The following is a 23,585-nucleotide window of genomic DNA, read 5'->3' on the forward strand; positions in this document are numbered from 1 at the left end:
TTTGTCGAAATTCATCATTTCTGACCCATGTTCTGACCTGTTCTCAGAATTCTGAACGCATAGATACACTTTGTTTTGTAAAACTGATTTTTTCCGAGCTTAAGCGAAGGAAGTATTGTAATCGAGTCGCTGACCCCCTGCTCTTTTGTTTTCTCGACGTTTCATGGCCCCTAGATACGAAGAATAGATCTCGTGGTTCCGTTTGTCTCTCTGGGTGCCTGTCTACCATTTGTCCGGATTTTTATTAGATAATATATACTTCTAAACGACTGGACCAATTTCGTGTGTATATTAGGAATGTCATATAGATAGTAAAACGTCAACCAAAAATTGGTTAATCATCCCCACCACCAATTCGGTGACGTCATCTCCAATTTACAATGGTAAATTTGTTTTTATTTTCATAAAATACGAGAATCCTGCACTTGTGGTGTATGAATCCGTGTTGAATTTTCAACGTAGACATCCAGATTTAAAAAAAAAAACAAATGTATATAACATTTTGTAATTTAGCTTTGGAACTGCAAAATCGAATGCTCTGAATAATGGTAAATCGTTTAATCAAAATGTATTCGTTTGTCCCCTCCCAAAAAATTGATGATCTCATCTCAAAATTTTGCCGAATAAATCCTGTCTGAACTATGAAAAATATTATGACCCGATACTTGTTTATCAATGCACTCATAGTTTTTAGAATTACATATACAAGGTGACACAAAAAGAATAGTGAATGAGGTAATTGTATGGTTAAACGAACAACGAGTCGCTCCATTGTCCCGAAAATTTGGAAGTACCATGAAGGTAAATAATGACATTGGCATTTTTGTCACAACTTTTGATAACATTAATCAGTTTGTTACTACGTTTTGCAGTGATGATAAACCACTTTGCTTGTGTTTTATTGTGGGCGTTTTTTTTTTATATAGTTACTATATGAATTTATAGCTGTCTAAATGTATGTCAGTGCGTTTATGGTTTAGTCAGCGAATATAGATCGTTTAATTTTGACAGATTATTTTTCATGTTTTTGTGACGATAATTAAACCAGTGTACTGATTTATAACGAGACGCCTTAACTACTCTTTCAGGAAAACATAGAAAGACATTGTGTTGTATTATATTAATGAGTTCTTGGAAAACTTTGGCTTCCGTCAGAACAGTTAAAATTTGTGATGACGTTCCAGTCAACTAACTCCAGGGATTTGTAAAGACATAATTTTCCATCGGTAATGGGTCGTGATGACTGATGATTCTACCTCAATGGAGAATACGGTACTGTTATTTTTAGTATTATACTGCATCTATCCAAACTGATTTACGTGTCCTTGCAAGTATGTTGATGACGTCATCACAAAATTTTGTAATGGAAAAACTCACTTGAAACTAACGGGTAGCACGCTTCTTTACTATTATTTTAACATTACATGCATACCTTTTATAAGATAAGATAAATTACACAGGCCTGCGATGGTTTTCCCCCAACAAAATCTAGTAGTAATTTCGGTAGGTCTTAGATACTCATGTATAAAAAAAAATTGCAAAAATTTCTATCACGTACAGTTTCTGCAAAAAATATTTTTTTCGGTTTTGTTCTTAGTACTATAAAAATTAACTTCTAGATTTTGTGGTAATAATATGTATGGATAATGGTGTTGATATTTCATTTCGTTTTCAGCTTAGTAAGAGTTATTTGTGTCGACTATGCGCTTACTACCCTGAATTTAAACAAAAATTACTAATGTCTTCTCGGAAATGGGTTAATTCTTCAGATAAGTTTGCTGACACCAATGATTTGGATGGAGCCACAAAATCATACAGACGATTGTTACTTTTGCTGTTCAAATATAAAATGATATAATGCGAAAAATGTAACAGCAATAACATATCCTATCGTGAATACAAGAGAAAACGCTTAAATCAGAGCTTTGAAGAAAGAAAAAAAGAAGCTTCTTGATTTATTTGTTTTTTTAAGTCTTGTTTATAACTAATTTAGTTCATTTAATAAATAAACATTCAATTTTATATTCTTTATATTTTATTTTTTAATAAAAATTTTTGAAAAACTATGAATATTTAGGCCTACATAAAAATAAATCTCGATGTGCTACAAAAAAACTAGAGTTATATTTTAATTCGGCATACATAAATATCTAAAAAAAAAACAATATTATTTAAAAGGGAAATTAAAAGTTATATTTCGCAGGCCTGTGTTATTGGTGTTAAAAACAAATGTTTTAGGCCAGTCGTTATATGCTTAGGCTGCCTACTCTCATATTTAAACAATCGAAATCTTTACATTTTAGGTAGGTACCTATTCATCAAATGTGTGAACACATTTAGTTGTAAAGAAACTCTTACATTTGTTTTTAAAGATACTTTGGTTGATTTCGGAAGTTAGTGGGTAAATTGTTGTAAGATTTGAGAGCGAAGTGTCTTGTACCTGTTTGTGCCCTTATTAAACGTGTGTAAATGGGAATTAGACTTTCTTTATTTCTGGTGTTATGAAAATCAGATTCAGTGAAATTCGGAAATTTGTTTATGTTCTTTAACAAAAACTAAGCACTGAAGGTAGAGTTAGAATATTAAGAGAAACGAATGCTGATTTGCAGTCAGCACGGTAGTCAAGACCAGTATGGCTCCTCTTTGGAGAACAAAAATTCTGTGACGAATGACAGTGTCCCCACCATAGAGATAGAATAAGAGGAGGGAAGATGGTTTGAAAAAACGCCTGATGCCGCGCTTTCAACTGGGACCATAAATGGCTCTTCCACCTCCTACGAGAAATTTCTCACGCACGCCACTGGAACAACCAGTTGGGCCTGTCTAATTTGCAGACCACAGTTTATCTTGCAGACTGGGGGTTAAAAATGCTGCAATCAAGTCGAAACTCGACATTTGCTTATTTCCCAATACGAAGATTGTTGGTACAAAATTTCAACCCGTTCGGAGAAACCCTTAAAAATCACCCCCAAAACAACCTTGCAGACTGGAGGTTAAAAATGCTCCAATCAAGTCAAAACTCGATATTTCCTAATTTGTCAATACGAAGATTGTTGATACAAAATTTAAACCCGTTCGGAGAAATCGTTGAAAACTACCCCCAAAACAACCTTGCAGACTGGGGCTTAAAAATACTCCAATCAAGTCAAAATTTTATATTCGCTAGTTTATCAATATGGGGAGTATCGATACGAAATCTCAGCCTATTTGAAGAAACCCTCAAAAATCACCCCCAAAACAACCTTGCAGACTGGGGATTAAAAATGCTCCAATCAAGTCAAAACTCGACATGTGCTTATTTCTCAATACGAAGATTGTTGGTACAAAATTTCAACCCGTTCGGAGAAACCCTTAAAAACTACCCCCAAAACAACCTTGCAGACTGGAGCTTAAAAATACTCCAATCAAGTCAAAATTTGATATTCGCTAGTTTCTCAATACGAGGATTATCGATACAAAATTTCAGCCTATTCGAAAAAACCCTCAAAAATCACCCCCAAAACAACCTTGCAGACTGGGGATTAAAAATGCTTCAATCAAGTCAAAACTAGACCTGTGCTTATTTCTCAATACGAATATTGTTGGCTCAAAATTTCAAGCCGTTCAGAGAAACCCTTAAAAATCACCCCCAAAACAACCTTGCAGACTGGGGGTTAAAAATGCTCCAATCAAGTCAAAACTCGAGATTTGCTTATTTCTCAATACGAAAATTGTTTATACAAAATTTCAACCCGTTCGGAAAAATCGTTAAAAACTACCCCCACAACAAGCTTGCAGACTGGGGCTTAAAAATACTCTAATCAAGTCAAAATTTGACAATCGCTAGTTTTTCAATACGAGAATTATCGGTACAAAAATTTCAGCCTATTCGAAGAAACCCGCAAAAATCACCCCCAAAACACCCTTGCAGACTGGGCGTTAAAAATGCTTCAATCAAAGCAAAACTCGACAGTGGCTTATTTCTCAATACAAAGTTTGTTGATACAAAATTTCAAGCCGTTCGGAGAAACCCTTAAAAATCACCCCCAAAACAACCTTGCAGACTGGGGGTTAAAAATGCTCCAATCAAGTCAGAACTCGATATTTCTTAATTTCTCAATACGAAGATTGTTGATACAAAATTTCAGCCAATTCGAAAAAACGCTCAAAAATCACCCCCAAAACAACCTTGCAGACTGGGGATTAAAAATGCTCCAATCAAGTTAAAACTCGATATTTCATAATTTCTCAATACGAAGATTGTTGATACAAAATTTCAACCCGTTCGGAGAAATCGTTGAAAACTACCCCCAAAACAACCTTGCAGACTGGGGCTTAAAAATACTCCAATCAAGTCAAAATTTTATATTCGCTAGTTTATCAATATGGGGATTATCAATACGAAATCTCAGCCTATTTGAAGAAACCCTCAAAAATCACCCCCAAAACAACCTTGCAGGCCGGGGATTAAAAATACTCCAATCAAGTCAAAACTCGAGATTTGCTTATTTCTCAATACGAAGATTGTTGATGCAAAATTTCAACCCGTTTGGAGAAACCGTTAAAAGCTACCCCCAAAACAACCTTGAAGACTGGGGCTTAATAATATTATTACCAATCGAAACTTGGTGTTTAGTTTTTATCTATACGAGAAGTGATAATGCAAAAAAAACAGCCTTTTTTAAGCTGCTCTTAACAAGTACCCCAAAGCAATCTTTCATACGGGAGCTTAAAAATACTCCAACTGAGTCGAAAGTTACCACTTGCTGAGTTCTTTACACAAAAAATTATCATGTCAAATTTTAGTCACCTTGAAGCAACTTATAAAAATGATTGATAGTTGACATTCATTTAAAGTACACGTAGCGGAAAAATTTCAGACACATATAGACACACAGAGACAGTACATTATGTCTAAAGTAGGTGCGCACCATAGAGGTAGAATGAGAGGAGGGAATATTGTTTGAAAAAATGCCTGGTACCGCGCTTTCTACTAGGGTCATAAATGATTCTTCCAGGTCCTCCGAGAAACTGGTTGTTCCAGTGGCGTGCTCGAAAGCGTTTGCGGGATACTAGGCATAAAACAAAAATAATTTCATAAGAAAGCATATAAAAGCAGCAGCAGCTTGGGAGACGTCTGTAAGAGTTAACGGCATTATTTTCGCGTGAAAACGTTTATTAACTGCCAAACTTATAATCAAATGATGAAAAACACTGTTTACAACAACAGCCTCCTTTATTGTTTTAATTAAGAAAATATCCTAATTGGTCTGTTTCTGTTATTTTGTTAAATTAAATTAAATTTTGCGTTTATTTGTCTTCTTCTTTTTGTTAATTTGTACATCATGTATCAACAGTTTATAAATAAGGTATGTAGTGCGATTGGAAAGATTAAAATCATGTATATTTTCAAATTCTATATTTTTTTTTCTTGCATTTTCACATCTATATCGTTATTTCCATCTAAGAATTTAATTTATCAATGCAACTAAAATTTGCCTAAATACATGCACTCAACTAGATTAGTCTTAACTGTAGTCGTCTTTACTTTTACTAAGATTTTCCAATTCTATGTCACTTTCACCGCTATTACGTAAAAGAGTTTTGAGAAAAATTTACAAATACTCCTATCTTTTTTTTAACTTAAAATGCAATCGAATCAAGTTGCATTTGTTTTTTTATTAAAAACTCGCTAACGTGGCAATTTCCGCGGAAAGTATTATCGGCAACACTGCACTGATTTGATTTAGGGAATTTTTTGACATCAAAAATTTTAAGGTTATTTTTGAAAAGTCATATTTTTTCTCAAAGAACAATAAAAGTTAAGATTATAACAGCTATAAGAAACAATAATAGGTTACTAGTAGTGCCCTGTAAACTTGTCGTTGCTAGAGGAAATTCCACAGACATAGCATCGCCATCACCTTCTATTTCAGCGAGATCATCGTCAGTTACCCTCTCATCATCATCTGTTTCGTCTGTATCAGAGTCTGCTAAAGATATTATGACTGGTGGAATATTATCTAGAGGAAAATTGCCCATTTCTTTGTGCCAGTCTGCTAGAATTAATTCATCACAATGCCGAATACTATTTTTCCACATTTGTGAATCAAAATTATTTAAAGCCTCCAACCATAAGTGCGTTACTCGATTTTTGTCTTCAGTATATTCGTGAATGTTTTGATTATAATAACGTTTGCAGTGTGCCCATGCCAGTTCAATAGCATTGTATTGACAATGGTAAGGTGGAAGTCGAAGCACATCAATACCATGCTGTTTCAAAATGTAATCAATTTCATATTTTACAGGAGTATCAGGTGAAATTGTGGGTTGGATTAAATCCGATAAATCTTTTTTTGTAAATTTTGGATCAAATGCAATGTTACATTTTGTTAAATATTCCTGCATGACAGTTTTGTTTGAAGACTTAGTTGGTGGTTTATCTAATTTTACGGAGTGATAGCTGGCATTATCCATAATCACGACTATTTTCGAACTTTTTGAAAGATTTGGTGAACAAATTACATTAGGTATAAATTGGTTTAAAACCCATTCTTTGAACATACTGGAATCCATGGTTTTGTGATAATCTCTATCATTATTCGTAGAGTGTAAGAGGAAGCTACACCCATTTATAAAACCCTCTGAGGATCCAGCATGCAAAACCGTAAAACGCTGTCCTTCAAATTTTATGGCTTTATAGTTTTTTGTGTGCATATTGTCATGTACCCATGTTTTTAACTGGGAACCATGCTTGTAAATCCAAGTTTCATCGAGGAAAATGAATTTAACGTCTGGATAATCTGCTTTATATTTCAGGTAACATTTTAGAAATTTGATTCTTTTAGCAACTATATCAGGTCTTTCTATTAAAATTTTTCGATGATTTTCATACTTATATTTGAAACCCATTGCTTTAATTATTTTATATAGGGTACTTCGCGATCCTGTGTATTCTAAATTCTTTTGTGCAAATGAAAGAAGCGTATCCAAATTAAAATATTGCCCTGTTTCTTTGTATTTTTGAATTTGCCGTCCCAACTCTTCCCTAAAAAAGTGATCCTCGAATGCTGCAATTTTTTTTCTCCCCCCTGAACTTTTCGATGAGACAATTGGTTTGCCCGTTGTATGGCACTTCAAAATAGTTCTTACCGTGGACTCAGAAACCTAGTTTAAAATATTGATAAATATTTACGTACTGAGCATATTTTAGTACCGAAAAGACTGTCTTTAAGTGTTCATGCATTTTTCTTCCAGTTATGGCTGGCTCCAGTGTCAAAATTAAGTGGTAGCAATTAATGAGTGCCATTTTCAATTTAGCACTTAAAAGATTTCGCGTTTTGCGATGCATTTTTTGTTCTTTCAAAAATTAAGAAATTTTTGAATGACGGGCTCTTATTGAAACTTTCAAAAAACAGGCGTGCCAATAAAGTATGGAATAACACTACATAGGTTTTTTTTTGTTATACCAACTTGATTCAACAGGTGGTGAGTTTTTAAAATAAAAATAAATTATATCTTTTTTTTTAACTTAAAATGCAATCGAATCAAGTTACATTTGCAACAGCGTAACCAAACAACCTTTCTTATTTCCCATTTTATACAATTTATGTCATAGATTTATGTCAATTAACGCTTAAACAATGTCATACAAAATAGAGTTGCAAAGAGCCATATACCAGTTAGTTACCCAAGTATCTAAAAGTGAAATTGTGAATATATTTTGGACCAAATATATTACACGCGCAACTATATACAGAACAATTAAAGACTGCGAGGTAGCAATACCACAATAAGTTTAGAAAGATTAAGAAGAAAGACAAGAGCCTGGAACATCAACAAGAAGATTGGCTCGATCGAGAACTCTAAATCCTATATAACAGTTTCTAGAGAAATAGGCAAAAACAACTTAAAATACAGCAAAAGAGCTAAATGTTCAAAACATACAGCATCGCCGTTAGAAAGAATTCTTAGATGTTGCCGACTATCGAGAATTCATCATTTTCTGGACAATAGTGTGGTTGTGCTGGGCGATGAAAAATATTTTACGTTTGCCCATTCAGAGATGGAAGGTAACGATGGATTTTATACAAACAATATAGAAGAAATTACAAGTAAAATTTAAGTCGAAGGCAAAGTTTGAAGATAAAATTTTGGTTTGATGGGCTATATCTCAGGCCGGCGTTTCAGCACAATTCATTGGCCGTACTAGAGGTGACGCGGTCAATACATAAAAATATATGGGAACACCATAATAACGACGATGTAATATTTTGACCAAATTTAGCAAGTTGCCATTATACTAGAATGTCCAGGGATTGGTTAGAAAGCAATAATATAAGTTTTGTACCTAAGAAAAGGTAATCCCCCCATAGTGCCCCCCGTGCGAACAATCGAAAACAAAATTTGGGGAATACTAAGTAGAAAGGTTTACAACAACGACTGGGAAGCAAATTTAGAAGAACAATTAAGAAGAACAATTTACCAGACAGTTAGAGAAATGGACGTGGACACCATCCAAAGGCTGTAAGACCTACATATGAAGACAATTTTGCGTCGTATTGAATATAACGAATCTTTATCTGTTTTCCCATTAATAATAATTAATTAAGAAATTAGCACATTTCTGGGTTCTTTTTGAAATTCAAATAAAATTAAGTTTGAGCTTCTTATTATTAATTTAAACTTTCTCTCAAAACGTTTTTTTTTTACGTTAGGTTTCTCGGAAATTAAAAATGTCTCTAATTTTCTTTAAAATGTCTTTAAGATTTTGTTTCCTCTGAATTTTAAATTTTCTATTCTGGACACCACTAACTTTGTATTTTTTGACTGATGATGAAGGTTTAATTATATCTCAAAGAACTCAGAACCAGCATATAGTATGTACTGAATGAACCAAGTTAACAGCAAAAATGATGTGTAAAAACGCACAAAAAATGAGAGATTGGACGAAAAAATGCCGAACTTATGCATTCTTACATAGTAGCAACAATTATCTAACAGCGATAAACATGAACTCAAATTATCACAATTCACGTATCTGTAACAAATACTCCTATATTCGTAATTTATATATTTTTTAAATTTAAATATTAATAAATTAATTAATAATTAACAATAAAATAATAAAAAATAAATTAATGTCAAATTTTGACTTGATTAGAGTATTTTTAAGCCCTAGTCTGCAAGGTTGTTTTAGGGGTAGTTTTTAACGGTTTCTCCGAACAGGTTGAAATTTTGTATTAACAATCTTCGTATTGAGAAATAAGCAAATATCGAGTTTTAACTAGATTGGAGCATTTTTAACCCCCAGTCTGCAAGGTTGTTTTAGGGGTGATTTTTGAGGGTTTCTCCGAATGGGCTGAAATTTTGCATCAATAATCCTCGTATTAAAAAACTAGGGATTGTCAAAATTTAACTTGATCAGAGTATTTTTAAGCTCCAGTCTGCAAGGTTGTTTTGGGGGTAGTTTTTAACGGTTTCTCCGAACGGGTTGAAATTTTGTGTCAATAATTTTTGTATTGAGAAATAAGCAAATATCGAGTTTTAATTTGATTGAAGCATTTTTTACCCCCAGTCTGCAAGATTGTTTTGGGGATGATTTTTGAGGGTTTCTCCGAATGGGCTGAAATTTTGCATCAATAATCCTCGTATTGAAAAACTAGCGAATGTCAAATTTTGAATTGATTAGAGTATTTTTAAGCCCTAGTCTGCAAGGTTGTTTTAGGGGTAGTTTTTAACGGTTTCTCCGAACGGGCTGAAATTTTGTATTAACAATCTTCGTATTGAGAAATGAGCAAATATCGAGTTTTAACTTGATTGGAGCACTTTTAACCCCCAGTCTGCAAATCTGTTTTAAGGGTGGTTGCTAAGGGTTTCTCCGAACGACTTGAAATTTTGTATCAACAATCTTCGTATTGAGAAATGAGCAAATATCGAGTTTTAACTTGATTGGAAAATTTTTAAGCCCCAGTCTGCAAAGTTGTTTTGGGGGTGATTTTTGAGGGTTTCTCCGAATGGGCTGAAATTTTACATCAATAATCCTCGTATTGAAAAACTAGCGAATGTCAAAATTTAACTTGATTAGAGTATTTTTAAGTGCCAGTCTGCAAGGTTGTTTTGGGGGTAGTTTTTAACGGTTTCTCCGATCGGGTTGAAATTTTGTGTCAATAATCTTCGTATTGAGAAATAAGCAAATGTTGAGTTTCAACTTGATTGGAGCATTTTTAACCCCCAGTCTGCAAGATAAACTGTGGGCTGCAAATTAGAAACGCCTCAACCGGTTGGTGGACGATAATAAAATTACTAATATCGCTAGGCTCACCCGTTTTTAAAATTGGGATAATATTCGCAACCTTTAGACAGTCAAGGAAGATACAGGTTTTAATACAAATATTAATTAATTTGGTGAGGGCGATAAAATGATATCTGTGATAGTTTTGACTATTTCGACACTAAATCCATCGACGTCTCTAAATTTGCTGTTTCTCAGTTTATTAATTACTTCTCGAACTGAATTGAAAATACGATACATCAGTATTAGTCATTCTCATTACACATTAAAAAATTTGGGGTCACAATTTGAAGAAGGTATTTTGGTGGTTATACTCGTATTCCTAGCAGTGTTACGGAAAAAAATAATGACATCATTGGCATTTTTGTCACAACTTTTGATAACATCAAACATTAAATAGTTTGTTACTGCGTTTTGCAGTGATGATAAACCACTTTGCTTGAGTTTTATTGTGGGCGTTTTTTTTTAATGTTTTATATAGTTCCGATATGAATTTATAGCTGTCGAAATGTATGTCAGTGCGTTTATGGTTTAGTCAGCGAATATAGATCGTTTAATTTTGACAGATTATTTTTCACGTTTTTGTGACGATAATTAAACCAGTGTACTGATTTATAACGAGACGCCTTAACTACTCTTTCAGGAAAACATAGAAAGACATTGTGTTATATTATATTAATGAGTTCTTGGAAAACTTTGGTTTCCGTCAGAACAGTTAAAATTTGTGATGACGTTCCAATCAACTAACTCCAGGGATTTGTAAAGACATAATTTTCTAAATTCGGTAATGGGTCGTGAAATAACAAGCTTCTCTGTCGACTGATTGATAGGAAAATCTATCGCAAGCCATATTCCTCGATGGTCAAAAATACCTGTATTTTGTTACATTAATTGGCATGTCGCGGTGCCGGGGATTCCAGGTAAGGGCGGTTTCCTGGATATTCAAATGCGACTTTAAAAAAACAGAGGTCAAGTGTACAACTTGATTTAGTCCTCTGGTACACGAAAATCCTCGGAAGCAGGTATGAACATCAATATCTTCTTCTGGGGCCATCGTCACGCAGGGTTTTTTTTTGGTACCCGTGGTCCTATTTTTGCCGAGCCAAGTTTCCGTCTCCGGAGTGCGTTCGACCACTAACACCGATCCTGTGGCTTGTTGGATTTGGGGAAAACCTACTGTCGACCTTTACCTACTCGCCTTCGCCTACGCCAGATAAGCCTAACCCCTCGTTTACAATCACTTATAATTATACTTATACTTAAGTGCCAAAGTTTCATTAATGTAAAACTGATGGAACTGTTTACAATAGCAATTATGTGCAGGAATTACTACTTAAGCGAAAAGTATTTCCGTCAGAGAACATAGAGAAGCGTCATAGTTTAAATTAAATAACGGTTGAGGACTCCTCGACTTATGTTGGCAACAGTGTTTTACTTTCGACAAATTGACACTAGATTTACCAGAATATTACAAGCTGCTTACTGTTTCCTTGACTTTAATTCAGGTCACACGAATGACAGTTCGTCGTCTGAGAACTTGTTTGATCTACAGACCAGAGCGCACTCAGGCCAATGTCGACTCTAAACGTTCGGAAACGATTTGATTTATAAGCCATGATCTGTGATCTGATACACCTCCTAAACGGTTTCGACCATAATTTCTTGCTGTTTCAACTTTCGAATTCTCAGTTTTTCGAAAGTTTAGTTTGGGGACTTTTCAGTTTACTCGTATTATTATTCAATTTTTGGATTTTACAATTTCTCAATTTTTCAATGTCTCGGTTTTCAGTTTTTCTCTTCAATTTTTTGATTTTTAAATATTTCGATTTTTCAATTTTTGACTTTTATAAACTCTTTGTCGATTTTTCAATTGATTGATTTTTCAGGTTTTTTGGTTTTTCAATTTTTCTATTTTTTCAGGTTTCCATTTTTCAACTTCACTTTTTTGATTTTTCGATTTCTCAATTTTTCAATTTTTTAATTTCTCAGTTTTTGGACATTTCAGTTTTGGGATTTCTCAGTTTACTTATTATTCAATTTTTCGATCTTACAATTTTGCAGGTTTTTGATTTTTCAATTTTTCGATTTTATTAAGGTTTCGATATTTCGACTTCACTTTTTTGATTTTTCGATTTCTCAATTTTTCCATTCTTTAGATTCTCTGTTTTTGAATATTTCAGTTTTGGGATTTTTCAGTTTTTCTTTCATTTTTCAGTTTTTCGATATTTCAGTTTTGGGATTTTTCAATATTTCTGTTCTTCGACTTTTCCATTTTTGACTTCTGGATTTTTTGATGTGTCGACTTTTTACTTTTTCGATTTTTAAATTTTAGATTTCTCAATTTTTTGGTACTTTAATTTTTCAATATTTTGTGGTATCCTCCCTTCTTCGAGGCCCCACGTTAGGGCGCCAGATTTGTGGTAGCTCAGCGGTTTATTGATAATAAAAAATAATACAAGGCAAAAATATGGGTATGAGTTCTCGAAGTGGCGGCAATTCTCGTCGGGGATGGTGGCGGCTCCTCGAACTCGGAGCGTCGTAGGGGATGACGGCGGCGATGTATGTAGCACAGGGGACCTGGACGGTGCGACCCCTGGAGATGACGACGTCAGCGATGCGGCACAGGGGACCTGGACAGTGCGACCCTGGAGATGACGACGTCGGCGATGCGGCACAGGGGACCTGGACAGTGCGACCCTGGAGATGACGACGTCGGCGATGCGGCACAGGGTACCTGGACAGTGCGACCCTGGAGATGACGTCGTTGAAGCGGCGCAGGGGTCCGTAAAACAGTGCAGCCCTGGTGATAATCTCGAAGCGGCGCAGGGGACCGTAAAACAGTGCAGCCCTGGAAATCACCAGAAGGGGACTTAGACAGTTTTTAGATATTTCAGTTTTAGGATTTTTCAATATTTCAATTCTTCGGCTTTTCTATTTTTGACTTCTGGATTTTTCGATGTGTCTACCTTTTTACTTTTTCAATTTTTCAGTTTTTGGATTTTTAAATTTTAGATTTTTCAATCTTTTGATATTTTAATTTTTCAATATTTCTTAATCTTTCTATTTTTCGACTTCCTGGTTTTAGATGTTCTGCTTGTCAATTTTTCGATTTGTTAATTTTTCATTCCCGATTTATCGAGATTTGATTGTTCAGGTTTTCGATTTATCAGTTTTTCAATTTTTTATTTTGGCCTATTTCGGTTTATCAGTTTTTCCAGTTTTCCATTTTTTCGTTTTTTGATTTTTCCGCTTTTCCAATTTTTCAAGTTTTAACTTTTTGTTTGTCGATTTCTCTATTTTTCGATTTTTCGACTTCATCACCTTTCGATTTCTCGTTCTCCATTTCGGTGATTAATTTTAACTGCTCTGAATGAAACGTGGATCTTATACAGAAAGAAAATTAGCCGCTAAAATGAGAAGAGGGGGGTGGGCGGGGCTAGTACTTGCAACGATAAGACTGATTTTTGCAGATGACATACCTCTAAGAACATAGAGGGTGGGTGGGTGTTACTAGTACTTGCAACGATAAGACTGAATAATATTAAGAGTAGTAACTGGAATGAAATGGGCGGGGCTATTGCTTACCCATAAAAGACTCTTTTGGTAAAACTTAAACTTAGCCCCGCCCACCCATCCGTTCTCTCATTTTTTTCTTTTGAAATAAGAAATAAATCTTATAACAAATAACACAACAAAAAAGTCACTATTACAGCCTAATTTCTATTAGTTCCCACTCCCACTCTACAAAAGAACATATAACAAATACCGCCCACCCACCCGCCTCTATTTCAGTGATTAATTTTCACTGCTCTGAATGAAACATGGATCTTATACAGAAATAAAATTAGTCGCTAAAATGAGAAGACGGGGGTGGGCGGGGCTAGTACTTGTTAAGATAAGACTGATTTCTGCAAATGACTTACCTCAACGAAAATAGGGGGTGGGTGGGTGGGGCTAGCATTTGCAACGATAAGACTGAACAATATCTCTTAATATTGTTCGTAACTGGAATGAAATGGGCGGGGCTATTGCTTGCCTATAACAGACTCTTTACAGTGCCTGAAAATTTCCAACTGCACAACTGCACAATCGCCTTTAATCCCCCTCCTGTCCTCTATACTACTACCCCCCCCCCCTATATGTTGTAAAGATATAAACAAAATTCTAAAATAATCATAATACAGACATTATTAATCCATATGTCACTATTTAAAGGTACATCACAAAAGATTGTGTGTTGTCTTCCCAAAACAGAGGACTAAAATAATTAATTAAGCCACAATCGAACAAAATGTTCTGAATTTTATTATTATAATTCTTATTTTGTCATTATTAAATAAAGACTTACGTATTCTCATATTTTTAAGAAAATGGGGTGACACGTTCTTAATTTGATCAATAAAAAATTTCTGATGACGCCAATAACGTAAATAATACTTGTCATCAGGGGCAGCTTGTCCTATGAGGCAGGCGAGGCAGTGCCTCACCAATGAATTTTACGTCTTATTAGGATTTTTATTATTTTTTACCGATACATTTCGGCCAATAATAATTTGTGTCTTTTTTCAAAAATTTTAAAAACAAATATGGAAAATTATATTTTTATTTTTATCTCGGTAGGTACACGTTGCTCCCTTAATTAAACAGCGCGCTTCAATACTACACACAACATGTATTTTGTGACGCGAATGAGACTCGAAGCTTGCCTCTACAGCAGATCCAGAAATGATGTCGTTAATAGGCAAGAAACCTGCAATACACTCATAAGCGGTATGAGTTGAAAAAAGACAAAATTGAGGCTAGCCCCTTTTCCGTGCTTGCAAAAGAGATGGACAACAATATTTGCGCGCGGAGAACGTGCGATTACAATGCAGTCTGCACTGGCAGAAATATTAAAAATTAGCCCGTTGATTGTTTTGCCACAAATCTGTGTGTGTATAAATTGATTCAAAATTTCGGTAACAGAATTTTGTCTTAAAAGTGCCTACGTTTGCGTATGTCGCGTTAGTGCTTTGTGCTTGTCATAACTTGATTTCGGTAATTGTTATTTAAGATTACGAGTAAATCGGAATTTTTCTCTACTAACGTTAAATGACGATGGCAGTTCTGTTTTTTCTACTCTCACGTATGATGATAAATTGTATGTACTAGTTAAGGAATTAAAACGGCCGGTTCCTGATTTGAGTAAATCGTTAATTGATCTATAAAAAAATTTAAAATAAATCCAGAGTATTTATATTGTATATTTTTTTCGTTTTGTTTTTTGTTATAAATCAAATTAGATTTATTTTATGTTGTATTTGATTTTTTTCTGTATGTTTTCTTTAAAGTTTATTTTAATTTTGTTTTTTGTTAGAAGTTATATTAGTTTTTTCTGACCACGTTTCCCTTTCCTTTTGTCCTATCATTCCCATCCTTTCCTTGCAAGAGTTCCTTACACCTTCACGTTGGTTCTTGGTCGACAGTTAAATGAGTTTACAAATTTGTTTATTTGACTAAGTAGAAAATATTTAAGTAATCTTGCATTATTTATATTTTGGAGCGTTTTGTGTTTGCCTCATCAACTTTTCAAGTCATGAGCCGCCCCTGCTTGTCATAGCACAAAAGAAAATTAGTCACAGCGCATTACCAATGCAAGAAAAAACCAAAGTCCTAACAGCTGTGAAGGCAGTACGACTCCGCAAGTAGGACTGATAAATTTTTCATTGTTTACCACTTTACGATTTGACACATTTTTCTCGTGATTACTGTGTTGAGTGGTTTTGCAATTTGTGAATTTATTTGTTTTCATTGTGTAATTAACAAATGTAAGTATATAACTTTGTCTTTACTAGATTATTATATCCAATTTTTGTAGAACAAAAATGCAAGGAAACAAAACTTGTTCCGTTAGCGGATGTGCGGCCAGGGTGAAGCCAATATTTGCATTCCCCCATCCGAAGCGGGGCCTTGATAGGTTTATGGCGTGGGTTAAAGCCGCGAATAACCCAAAATTCGCGGCTTTAACAAATGCCCAAATCTATCGCAGGGGGTATACATATTTGCTTCCAACATTTCCAACCCGAGGATTTTGTACCAGAATCACAAAGGCTGCGTCGATCTGCAGTACCAACCATTTTGCCTTCTCGAGGTAAAAACAAATTGAAGACCACTACAAAACAAATATTAAGATATTTTTACCTACAGCTGATACTGGCATTAGTCTAAGATCACTCGAGGCAAATCAGATTGATGTGGCCGATGTGGGACCGCAGACCATTGATCTCACCTACCTCTCTCCAAAAAAGGAATGGCCATATTTTTATGCAATCTCCAGTTTATCTCCACGTAAGAGACGTTCTCCTAGTTCTCAAAGTTAGTAAATATTACAGTTTGTTTTTAATACAACACTAATTATTTTCGACCTTATAGGTCTAGATACTGAATCAGAGACACCGAGGGCTGGAGGTACGTGGAGTAGTGGCATTCCAGGGCAACAACAAAATTTTGGAGCAGGTATTATAATGCTACAAAAATAAAATAAATAGAGAGGAAATGATATTACTTAATTTACAGAAAAAGATGAGATCAATGAGCTCCCTTGTGCTGGACCTTCGGGGTTACAAAATTTTCGAAAAATAGGTAAGAAACTGTAATACTGTTTGCCACCACATTTCTGGAAATCTAAAAACAATATTTACCAACGAAAAATACTTATAAAAATATGATGGATTGTAAAACTTCATCACACTTTGCGTTTCTACCTACCGTTGTGTATGTAATACATATGTACAAAGCACATCCCCCGCACCGCACTTCCCTTGCCTTATATCAGTGCAAAAATAATGACAATATAATTTTAGGTTTCAGTAACAAATATTCCCTATTTTCAGATTTTGTTGGAAGCAATGTACTCCCTGAAGAACGGTGCGCAAATATTTGTTTGCAAAGACAGCAAACTTCACGTATGTATTTTAATATATATGTTAATGATAACTTTCGACCTCAAATTCTCTCACGTATATATACTTTTGGGCTCAAATTGGAAGTTTCGGCCTCGCCGTAGCTTTTGAGGCCGAAGTGACTCACACATTCAACGTAACATTTGGACTCACGCATATCCAGTGACATCTTTTAACAGTAATTTTAACAATTTTGGTTTGAGAAAAGATTGTTAAGTATAAAAGTTGGTTGCATAGATGATTTACTTAACAAAGCTAATATTATGACTAGGTTTTATATAAATGCGGGAAGTTGTTTGAAGGTAGTAGTTTCCAGAAGAATGTTGGAAATTTATCTAAAATTAAAGAAAATATAAAGCAACTGAAAACAATTGGACAGTAGAAGAGCCAAAAATTCAGAAAGAAGTTAGAGAGTAAGAAAGAAAAAAAAAGATACACAACAGCTATAGAATGTAAGAAACGGAAAGTTGAGGACATGGAATGAAGACAGGGAAATTTGGATGAAAAATTTTACAAAGAGAGTTGGAATTAACTGAGCAAGGAAGCATAAAGAGAAGGGGTGGTAACTATAAAAAAAATAGAGAGGGAATGGAAAAGAAAAGCGGGGAGGACAAATGGGGTTTAAAATTGCTTGTTTGAAATATTGCATTATTAAGAAAAATAAACAGAATTTATTTAATGAGTACATAAAATTTTGATTTTGTGTGATTAACAGAAACATGGATACTAAAGAGTAAGGGGAATAAATTGAACAAGGAAAAAGGAAAAGTTGAGGGTGAAGCAAGTGGGGGATCCATAACAGGGGTGACAAAAGATATAAAACAAATCGAAGAGCGGGTAATAGAAGTGGAACGCATAGTGGAAAGAAAGATAAAAGAAAAAAAGAATTTGCATATTGTATTGCATTGGAATTACAAAAAATTTGAAGAAAAAAATTTAAGAAAAAATTGAAGAGTCTAACGAAGAATTTCTTCTGATAGGAGATGGTTTTAACGCCAAAATAGGCAACAAAAGCAGGGAATATAGCGGAGAACGCACAGAAAAATCTAAAGATAAAATTTTAAATAAAGACAGAAAATTTCTATGGAAATTAATTGAAGAAAGAGTTTGGTAGTCTTGAATGGGGTGAAGGAGGGGGATGAAGATAAAGAATTTACCTGTATATGTAACCCAGTAGCTGATGAAGAAGCCGAAACATTTAAATTAGGAGAAAGAATTGATTCCGACCACATGCTATAAGAAGTAAAATTGAGGGATAGAAGTAGAAAAGTCGGAGTCACAAATAAGGAAGTAGATAAAAAGGAGAAGGGAACTGAGCATTATAAAAGATGTTGGAAATTGAATTCAAAAGAAGTAAGCTAAAATAAAATAGAAGAATTAAAAATAACAACTGAAAAAGCAGCAATAAGAAAAGCATTTACAACGAAGAAATCAGAAAAGAGAAACAAATGGCGGGTTAATAGATGCAGAGATTTAAAAACATAAGAAAGAAAATGTTTACGAAGGTGTAAAAAGGGAAAGATAAAAAAGAAGAGTACTGTCCAGCAAGAAATAATAACAGGTCGGTGTGAATAAAAAAAAGAAGAGATTCCGAAAGAAGAAATAAAATAAAAGCCATAAAATCAGAGCAAGAACCAAAATAAGGAAAAACAAAAACATGATCAGTGAAGAAATGCTAATAATACAATGGAAGTACCATTTCATGAAACTAATGAGTGGAAATGAGAGTACTGTAGCGCAAAAGAGTTAAACCGAGAATGCTGAGAGAGAAAGAATGGCCGAACATTACAGTGGAAAAAATATGGAAACAAGTTGGAGGGTCGAAAAGAGGGAAAAGACCAGGGAGGAATGGATTGGTAAATGATGTATGGACGTTTAGAACGGATGATTTGATTGAAAGACTGTGTGAAATAATGAATGAGATGTGGAAAAGTAAAGGTCTCCTCGAAAGTGGCAACAAGGACAAATATGTCCAATGGCGAGTATAAAGGAACCTAGGTACAATGGGGGTTATCCTCGTCTAAAGATAATATCAGAAACAACGCCAAGGTACCTAGAGAGAGAAAGAACGAAGGAGAAAAAGTAATTGCTAGACAGAGGGGTGGACATGAAGAAAGAAACAATAACTTTTGCTTAAGCGAAAGCAGAAGAATATATAGGATGTGTGGAGAAGTGCAAGAGACTTTAGAATACATGCTACAAGACTAGAGCGAAATTAAAGAAAAAAGGAAAGTATAACAGAAATATTGAATGAAGATGGAAGAGAAGCAGGGTGGATGAAAGGAGTGGAAAAGAGCGGAGTAAGGATGGAGCAAAGGGGATGCGATAAAAGAAGTAAATAGTAAAATCCTTGATTGTTGACCATTATTATTGCTATATCACACCAAAATAGTATAAATAAAAATAAATAATTGGCAGAGTGGTGAACTATCTAGCCTAAAATTATTTTCATCTTTTGTACAATTCGGCCTCACAGAATCGTAGAAAACAACTTTCAAACTTACAACCCAAGCTAAAATTAACTTAATAGCAGTTATTTTAATAACAAATAAGAGAAATAAACCTACAAGAAAAAGTCATAATTGTGTTATTAATTATGAAGTAACTATTAAAAAAATCTAAAGATTGTGATGCCAAAAGTTACTTTAAATCAAATAATGGCTTTCATCCATAGAAACTTTTGGCCTCATAATTACATGACGAATAACTTTCGGACTCATGTGCTAACATACATTAAAGTACAAGGTACATGAATAAATCTAAAATCGGAAACCCAAAATTTGGTCAAATCGAGGCAGTAAAATTCATGTGAATCAATATTCGGTGCTATATATTCAGGCACACCCCCAAGTGTAAAGATTCAGATTTTTTCCATAAAACCAAACATTTTGTATGAAGTTAAAACAAAATTACGACTGTGAATGGTCGAAGTATCTGTAGACGCATTCATAAAAATATTTTTTATTCAAAGTTAAAGAGATAATTTAAATTTTTTTAAATACTTGCTACTTAGCCAAATATAAAGGACGACAGGTCCAAAGTTGCTATAAATGAGCTAATTATTTTGACATGTTTGTTTCCATATTAGCGTGGGTATAAATTTGGGTTAGGTAGAGTTCTGCAATCAACCAACTATTTATTTTTATTTATACTACTTTTGGTGATACCAGTTTCAGCGTTCATCCCCTTCCTCAGCCACCTCGTCAGTAAACCTATGACACTTTAAAAAAGTCAATATTTGGTTAAATTTTTAGACTTATTAGTGTTAATATTATCAGGAATTTGATCCGCCGTTTTTTGAGCCTAAAATACTTGATTGTTGACCATTATTCTTGCTATACCACATGTAAATAGTATAAATGAAAATAAATAATTGGCAGAGTGTTGAACTATCTAACCTAACATTATTTTCATCTTTTGTAGATTTTGGCCTCACAGACTCGTAGAAAACAACTTTCAAACTTACAACCCAAGCTGAAATTAATTTAACAGCAGTTATTTTAATAACAAATAAGAGAAATAAACCTACGAGAAAAAGTCATAATTGTATTATTAATTGTGAAGTAACTATTAAAAAAATCTAAAGATTATGATGCCAAAAGTTACTTTAAATCAAATAATGGCTTTCATCCATAGAAACTTTTGGCCTCATAATTACATGACGAATAACTTTCGGACTCATGTGCTAACATACATTAAAGTACAAGGTACATGAATAAATCTAAAATCGGAAACCCAAAATTTGGTCAAATCGAGGTAGTAAAATTCATGTGAATCAATATTCGGTGCTATATATTCAGGCACACCCCCAAGTGTAAATATTCAGATTTTTTCCATAATACGAAACATTTTGTATGAAGTTAAAACAAAATTAGACTGTGAATGGTAGAAGTATCTGTAGACGCATTCATAAAAATATTTTTTATTCAAAGTTAAAGTGATAATTTACATTTTTTAAATACTTGCTACTTAGCCAAATATAAAGGACGACAGGTCCAAAATTGCTATTAATGAGCCAATTATTTTGATATGTTTGTTTCCATATTAGCGTGGGTATAAAGTTGGGTTAGGTAGTTCTGCAATCAACCAATTATTTATTTTTATTTATACTATTTTGGTGATACCAGTTTCAGGGTTCATCCCCTTTCTCAGCCACCTCGTCAGTAGACTTATAACACATTAAAAATGTCAATATTTGGTTAGATTTTTAGACTTATTAGTGTTAATATTATCTGGAAATTGATGTGCCGTTTTTTGATCCTAAAATACTTGATTGTTGACCATTATTCTTGCTATACCACACGAAAATAGTATAAATAAAAATAAATAATTGGCTGAATGTTGAACTATCTAACCTAAAATTATTTTCATCTTTTGTAGAATTTGGCCTCACAGAATCGTAGAGAACAACATTCAAACTTACAACCCAAGCTAAAATTAACTTAATCGCAGTTATTTTAATAACTAATAAGAGAAATAAACCTACAAGAAAAAGTCATAATTGTGTTATTAATTATGAAGTAACTATTAAAAAAATCTAAAGATTGTGATGCCAAAAGTTACTTTAAATCAAATAATGGCTTTCATCCATAGAAACTTTTGGCCTCATAATTACATGACGAATAACTTTCGGACTCATGTGCTAACATACATTAAAGTACAAGGTACATGAATAAATCTAAAATCGGAAACCCAAAATTTGGTCAAATCGAGGCAGTAAAATTCATGTGAATCAATATTCGGTGCTATATATTCAGGCACACCCCCAAGTGTAAAGATTCAGATTTTTTCCATAAAACCAAACATTTTGTATGAAGTTAAAACAAAATTACGACTGTGAATGGTAGAAGTATCTGTAGACGCATTCATAAAAATATTTTTTATTCAAAGTTAAAGAGATAATTTAAATTTTTTTAAATACTTGCTACTTAGCCAAATATAAAGGACGACAGGTCCAAAGTTGCTATAAATCAGCTAATTATTTTGACATGTTTGTTTCCATATTAGCGTGGGTATAAATTTGGGTTAGGTAGAGTTCTGCAATCAACCAATTATTTATTTTTATTTATACTACTTTTGGTGATACCAGTTTCAGGGTTCATCCCCTTTCTCAGCCACCTCGTCAGTAGACTTATAACACATTAAAAATGTCAATATTTGGTTAGATTTTTAGACTTATTAGTGTTAATATTATCTGGAAATTGATGTGCCGTTTTCTGATCCTAAAATACTTGATTTTTGACCATTATTCTTGCTATACCACACGAAAATAGTATAAATAAAAATAAATAATTGGCTGAATGTTGAACTATCTAACCTAAAATTATTTTCATCTTTTGTAGACTTTGGCCTCACAGAATCGTAGAGAACAACTTTCAAACTTACAACCCAAGCTAAAATTAACTTAATCGCAGTTATTTTAATAACAAATAAGAGAAATAAACCTACAAGAAAAAGTCATAATTGTGTTATTAATTATGAAGTAACTATTAAAAAAATCTAAAGATTGTGATGCCAAAAGTTACTTTAAATCAAATAATGGCTTTCATCCATAGAAACTTTTGGCCTCATAATTACATGACGAATAACTTTCGGACTCATGTGCTAACATACATTAAAGTACAAGGTACATAAATAAATCTAAAATCGGAAACCCAAAATTTGGTCAAATCGAGGCAGTAAAATTCATGTGAATCAATATTCGGTGCTATATATTCAGGCACACCCCCAAGTGTAAAGATTCAGATTTTTTCCATAATACGAAACATTTTGTATGAAGTTAAAACAAAATTAGACTGTGAATGGTAGAAGTATCTGTAGACGCATTCATAAAAATATTTTTTATTCAAAGTTAAAGTGATAATTTACATTTTTTAAATACTTGCTACTTAGCCAAATATAAAGGACGACAGGTCCAAAGTTGCTATTAATGAGCCAATTATTTTGATATGTTTGTTTCCATATTAGCGTGGGTATAAAGTTGGGTTAGGTAGTTCTGCAATCAACCAATTATTTATTTTTATTTATACTATTTTGGTGATACCAGTTTCAGGGTTCATCCCCTTCCTCAGCCACCTCGTCAGTAAACCTATAACACTTTAAAAAAGTCAATATTTGGTTAAATTTTTAGACTTATTAGTGTTAATATTATCAGGAATTTGATCTGCCGTTTTTTGAGCCTAAAATACTTGATTGTTGACCATTATTCTTGCTATACCACACGAAAATAGTATAAATAAAAATAAATAATTGGCAGAGTGTTGAACTATCTAACCTAAAATTATTTTCATCTTTTGTAGACTTTGGCCTCACAGAATCGTAGAAAACAACTTTCAAACTTACAACCCAAGCTAAAATTAACTTAATAGCAG

The 23,585-nt window shown here is 33.6% G+C and overlaps 2 protein-coding genes across 2 annotated transcripts in view; one reads left to right on the forward strand and one right to left on the reverse strand.

Annotated features, from left to right (window-relative positions):
- Window positions 1-5,784: 5,784 nt before the first annotated feature.
- On the reverse strand, window positions 5,785-6,555 carry LOC135120664 (uncharacterized). Its single transcript, XM_064044999.1, has one exon. The coding sequence runs from the start codon at window positions 6,553-6,555 to the stop codon at window positions 5,785-5,787; it is 771 nt and encodes a 256-aa protein (XP_063901069.1).
- Window positions 6,556-15,992: 9,437 nt separating this feature from the next.
- Window positions 15,993-23,585, forward strand: part of LOC135120464 (uncharacterized) — a 38,301-nt gene continuing 30,708 nt past the window's right edge. Inside the window, exons 1-6 of the mRNA XM_064044769.1 lie at window positions 15,993-16,080; window positions 16,131-16,403; window positions 16,460-16,627; window positions 16,685-16,768; window positions 16,829-16,894; window positions 17,146-17,217. Coding sequence (XP_063900839.1) covers window positions 16,283-16,403; window positions 16,460-16,627; window positions 16,685-16,768; window positions 16,829-16,894; window positions 17,146-17,217 — 511 coding nt within the window. The 5' untranslated portion in view covers window positions 15,993-16,080; window positions 16,131-16,282. The remainder of the gene's footprint in view (window positions 16,081-16,130; window positions 16,404-16,459; window positions 16,628-16,684; window positions 16,769-16,828; window positions 16,895-17,145; window positions 17,218-23,585) is intronic.

The sequence above is a fragment of the Zophobas morio genome, unplaced genomic scaffold (assembly GCF_036711695.1).
Source record: "Zophobas morio isolate AGI-343-1 ecotype UQ-CSIRO unplaced genomic scaffold, CSIRO_AGI_Zmor_V1 ptg000005l, whole genome shotgun sequence".
Taxonomy (NCBI): Eukaryota; Metazoa; Arthropoda; class Insecta; order Coleoptera; family Tenebrionidae; genus Zophobas; species Zophobas morio.